Source organism: Marmota marmota, unplaced genomic scaffold, assembly GCF_001458135.2.
Source record: "Marmota marmota marmota unplaced genomic scaffold, marMar, whole genome shotgun sequence".
Classification (NCBI taxonomy): domain Eukaryota; kingdom Metazoa; phylum Chordata; class Mammalia; order Rodentia; family Sciuridae; genus Marmota; species Marmota marmota.
This window is the reverse complement of record NW_026000026.1, coordinates 6,249,145-6,254,275: the sequence shown is the minus strand read 5'-3', so window position 1 is coordinate 6,254,275 and position 5,131 is coordinate 6,249,145. Positions and strand designations below refer to the sequence as shown.

General features: G+C 63.5%; 1 protein-coding gene across 1 annotated transcript in view; it reads left to right on the top strand.

Annotated features, from left to right (window-relative positions):
• The window catches only part of Prex1 (phosphatidylinositol-3,4,5-trisphosphate dependent Rac exchange factor 1), an 88,837-nt gene that overhangs the window by 44,860 nt on the left and 38,846 nt on the right, over window positions 1–5,131 (top strand). The window contains exons 11-13 of the mRNA XM_048811936.1: window positions 9–127; window positions 427–577; window positions 3,217–3,456. Coding sequence (XP_048667893.1) covers window positions 9–127; window positions 427–577; window positions 3,217–3,456 — 510 coding nt within the window. The remainder of the gene's footprint in view (window positions 1–8; window positions 128–426; window positions 578–3,216; window positions 3,457–5,131) is intronic.

The window sequence follows — 5,131 nt, the reverse complement described above, 5'->3', positions numbered from 1 at the left end:
GTCCTGGTTCCTGTCATGGTTCCAGGTTCTTGTGAGGGACCCATGGCGTGTCGTCCCACTGTGAAGGCGTTTGCCATTATTGCTTGCCCTTGCTGCTGTCCAGACTGGACGGTGTGCAGAGAGGAAGGTCAGTTTGGAGGGTCGGCCAGCTCGCAGCCCAGGCTGGAGTGCAGAGGGCTCCGGGCTCCCTGACAGCCTCTGCAGTTGGAACCGCACCTGGGGCTGGGGGGGGACGTGGCTGTGGAGCTGGCTCCGGGGTGAGGGCTGGACCTGCCGTGTGAGGTGGAGCCTGTGAGGGCTGCATGGCAGTGTCTGGGGCGCCCGGTGGCCGACAGGAAGTGCTCATGGCTGCCCTGGGGCGGTCGCGGTGGGGCTGGTGGGGCAGTTTTCAGGAGCGGCGGGCTGCTCCGCTCTGTCCCCATGCAGGCCTGAAGCTGGGCATGGAGCGCGACGCCTACGTCATGATCGCGGAGAAGGGGGAGAAGCTGTACCACCTCATGATGAGCAAGAAGGTGAACCTCATCAAGGACCGGCGCCGGAAGCTGAGCACCGTGCCCAAGTGCTTCCTGGGCAAGTGAGTGCGCGCCTGGCCGACTCCCACACCCCTCCCCGCGCCCTCCTGGGCAGAGCCCCCAGGACCCCTATTCCTGTGGAGTCAAGAGGCTGAGGTCCCAGGCGGGTTTTCAACCCACTGTGAGGTCCTTGTCACGTGGCGCCTGGGGTGGCCGAGCAGAAGGGGAGGAGGGTGGGAGGCGGGTGGAGCTCAACCCACTTGTCACTTTTCGAGGCTTCTGGTAGAAGGGGGTGTCGACCTGGGCTGGACATGAACCTGGACTTGGGGAGGGAAGTCTCATGGGAGCCCTGCATGTGGGAGGAAGGGGCGAGGCGGTGGGTACCCGCAGCCGGGGGAAGAGGAGATGGGAAGTGGGAGCAAGTCAGGCCGAGCGAGCCTGGTTTTAGCTGTGCTAAGGTTAAAATGCCTTCAGACAGTCCGTGTCCACTTGGGCCCAGCCTAGAGGGGTGGGGCTCAGCCTGGAGGGGGTGGGGCCCAGCCTGGAGGGGTGGGGCCCAGCCTGGAGGGGGTGGGGCTCAGCCTGGAGGGGTGGGGCCCAGCCTGGAGGGGTGGGGCCCAGCCTGGAGGGGGTGGGGCTCAGCCTGGAGGGGGTGGGGCTCAGCCTGGAGTGGGTGGGGCCCAGGGCCGAGCTTGGGGTCTGAACCCAGCAGGCAACCTTCAGGGCTGGCCGGGATTGGGCTTGGGCTGCTGGTGCCCTCCGGGTCAGCAGCTGGGGTTCTGCTCTCCCTGGGGTGTCTGTGGAGAGGAGAGTTGGGGCCTGGGAGGCAGCCGAGGGGCCTGGCTGGTCTCCACCAGCTAATCCCTAATCCTGGCTGAAAGGATGCTGGCCCCTTTCTGGGAGGGGCTGCTTCCGGCCTCTGGTCAGAGAACCTTCCTGCCTCCTGCCAAGCCGGAGCCGGGAGCCCGTCTGATGAGAGTGTCAGAGGGGCTCCTCCTCAGGAAGGATTAGGGGATCGCTTCTCCTGCCCCTTTGAACCAGGGCCAGGTTCACAGCCTGCTTTTTAGCCATGGGGCCCAGGAGGCCACAAGCCCCGAGGGAGACCTTCTAAGAAACCTGCCTCCCGCACAGCGCCCTCTGCACCTGCCCCGCTGAGGCCTCTTTCCCACGGGGCCAGCTCCCGAGCTCTGCATGAGCTGGTCCCCTCCCGTGGACGGAGTCAGTGGCCACAGAGACGGTTTGTCCAGCCCTGCCTCTGCTGCCCAGCACTGACAGAGGCGGGTCACTGCTGCTGTCCCCACTTTAAGGGCGAGGAGAAGGCCCAGGGATGCCCAGCACGTGGGCTGGTGACTTGGCGTGCTCTGCCCCGTCTCCTGCTCTGCCATGTTTGCTCATTTTTATCTGTGAATCCAAAATGTGTCTGGTTTGGCTTTTCGGCCTTTAAGGGCTGGGCTCTGAGTCACACGTGGGTTTAGGTCTCGTTTCCCTCACTTTCTTGCTGTGTGACATTGGACAAGCCTCTTAACCTTGCTGAATTTCAGTCCGTGATCAAAGAGAATAAAATGGCCCTCAGGGTTGCTGGAGGAGGCAGGTGACACCTGTGAGGTGGCTATACATAAAAGTGACCTAGGTGCAAAACCTGTGTGTCACTGCGGAGGCCCCCCGGGAGGCCCACGCCTTCCGCCACCCTCAGGTTAGTTGAAACCATCAGATTCAACCATCCTTTGCTCCTGTTGACCCAGCCCCTCCCCTGGGCCAGCTGGGGACAGGACCCTGGGAATGCCTGCCCTCAGGGAGACACCTGTCTAGAGAGTAGCCAGACGCAGGCCGCAGGACGGATGAAGTGAAGGGATCTTTCTGGAATCGATTCTGCCAGGAGCTGCAAGGCAGGGAGCGAGTGGGGCTGGTTCAGGGGGTGCACGGGCCTCTCGGGGTGCTGCTGCAACAAGGTCCGAGTGACCAGCACCCGCCAGAAGACCCGGAGCGGCCGAGGGAGCAGCAGGTGGGAGTTCTGAGGGTGGAGGGGCCCAGCGGGGAGGCAGGAGGCTGTGGGTGGCCACAGGGTGGGAGACCAGGGTGGCCACAGGAACCAGAGGGCCTGGGTCAGCAGGGCCTGGGTCAGGCTCTAATTTTATTCTAGGTGCTGAGAAGGCACGGCGGAGGCGCAGCAGGGCCTGGGGTGAGGATGAGCCTCATCACAGAGGCCAGAGGAGGGCGCTCTTGGGGGCTGCCAGAGCTCAGGGGACCACATGGGACAAGGTGTGGTCAGCAGGGCGGTCAGCGAAGGCTTCCTGGAAGGAGAGAGCCTTGGTTCCACAGTCCGTGGTGATTAGAGGCAGTTGAGTTACTGACATCTGCTGGAGATGGACCTCCTTACTGACCTGGAAGGGGCGGCCTCCCTGCCCAGGCCTCCCTGCCTGGGCCTCCTATGTGCCCAGGTGTGGGGATGAGTTGTGAGGAGGAGGGGGATCCATTTGTCAGGCGTGCTGTGGACACCTGCACAATGGTGACAGCCCAGGCCCAGCAGGCAGCAGGCAAGACAAAGGACCCCCTGAGGGGACTTGGCTTGGTGGCCTTCTCTGGAAAGTGCCTTAACACGCTTGTGTGCTCCTCGCTGTCTCGGCTCGGCCTTGGCCTGGTGTGGGCTAAGTGAGTGTTTAGTGGGTCAGGAAGAGGCCGGGAGCTGACTAGCCCTGATCAGCAGGACCCCAGCTCTGAGCTGCAGCAGCTCTGGCCACTCCATGGGGGGCTTCTCCCGTCCAGGGACAGCAGCCTGCTCTGGGTCACATCTTTCTGGAACCTGGACCTTGCTGCCCTTCGCGCTGCGCTGGCTGCCCTCCCAACTGGCTTCTCACACACTGAGTCCTGCCCTGTGCTGGCTCACGGTGTCCCACGGAGTCCCACGCCTTCCCTGGGGCCGCGCTCCTGGGCACTGGCTGCTGGCTGGAGGCCGTGGGCGGGAGAGCGCAGGCCCCGCAGGGAGAGCTCGGCTGGTCGTGCAGCTGGGTCCAGGCCGAGGTTCCTTATGACCAGAAGGTTCCCCCACCAAACCCAGAAGGTTCCTGAGTGAACCCCTTGCCAGGTGAACCCTGCGAGGCCCAGACAGGGATAGAAACTCGCCCAGATTTGTCCAGAAGGCCGTGAACCTTCCTGATGGCCAGAAGGTGGCAAGATCCAGCTTGGGAGCTCACGGGTCCACATTGTTGTCCTGTGACTGTCTTCTCCCACCCCCGCAGCTGCTGAGGGCCACTTCCTGTCCCTCCTCCCTGGCTCAGGGCTGCTGGCCAGTGCTACAGGTGGCCCCCAGCCGGACAGCTGGTGGGCAGCTGGAGGCTGGGTCCCTGCTTCCGAGAGTGGGCACGCAGACATCCGCTCCCTCCTGCAGCTGCTGGCAGCGGGTCTGGGTGCTGGGGCTGTGGGACCTGAGAGTGAGCGTTCTCCTTCCCCCGCGCTGGTCTGTAGAGTGGACGCATCTCCTTCCCGCCTCCAGCAGGGCTTTCTGACCGCCTGGCACACCGCTGCCTACACACCGCAGGGCTTCCCTGCCAAACCCGGGGAGGCTAAAAATAGTTTCCCCACGGGGCAGCAGGCTTCAGTGAGCAGGAGAGCGTGGGGCCCTGGCTGGCTGCCACCTGCTGTCATTGAGCACAGCCCAGGTCCCCCTTCCTGCTCTCTCGAGGGGGCTAAGTTCTGTGCTGAGCCCAGGAAGAGCTCCCGGGAGCGGGGCCCTGGCCTGCCTGGCCTCCCCCCACCGGGTGCACTGGGCTAAAGAGCTGCCCGTCTCCTCTGCCCCTGGCACTGTCTCCCCGACCTTCCTGCTGACCCCAGAACAGTCCTCCTTGCTTGATGGTTGCTTCCTTTATTTGTTTAGTGGATGATTAGTGCGTCCTGTTGTGTGTGAGGCCTCTCCCAGGCTGGGTCACAGTAGGTAGCGCTCGGTTCACAGGGAGATTACCTTCTGGCTGCAGGAGGTGGCTGGGAAAGGGATAAATCCGCAAATGAGATAAATTCAGACAGTGATAAGTGCTACGGAGGAAGAACAGGGCCACTGAGTGGGTTGTGTTGCCAGAGAACGCGCCTCCTCCAAGGAGGTGATGTTTGTGCTGAGACCTGAAGGATGAAAAGAAGGCCACGTGAAGAGCCGGGGAAGGGCATTTCCAGGCAGAGGGAACAGGCAGTGCAAAGGCCCTGGGGCAGGAAGAGTCTGGCACCTTTCAGGAAGGGAAGATCCTTTCACCTTCCTTTCCTTTACCGGCCCATCTACTTGCCTGCCAGTCACCTGTCCATCACTTGTCTATCTGTCCATTCATTGGTCCACCCATCCGTCTACTGCTCCATCCTTTGAGCCTGAGGCAGACCCAGGGCCTGGCCACGTGTCCCTCTGCCACGGGTCATGGGAGATGCGCAGGCCTCCACTGGTGGCCAGGCTGGGCTCCCCAGCCTCGCTTGCCGTGGGAGGTTCTGGCTGGCTTCAGGGTCCTGTGGCCAGGCCAGGCCCGGCCCTGCAGCCCCTAGCCCCAGCCCTGCAGCCCTGGCACCACAGCTCTGGCCCTCCAGCCCTCCAGCCCCCCAGCTCTCCAGCTCTCCAGCCCTGGCCCTCCAGCCCCCCAGCTCTCCAG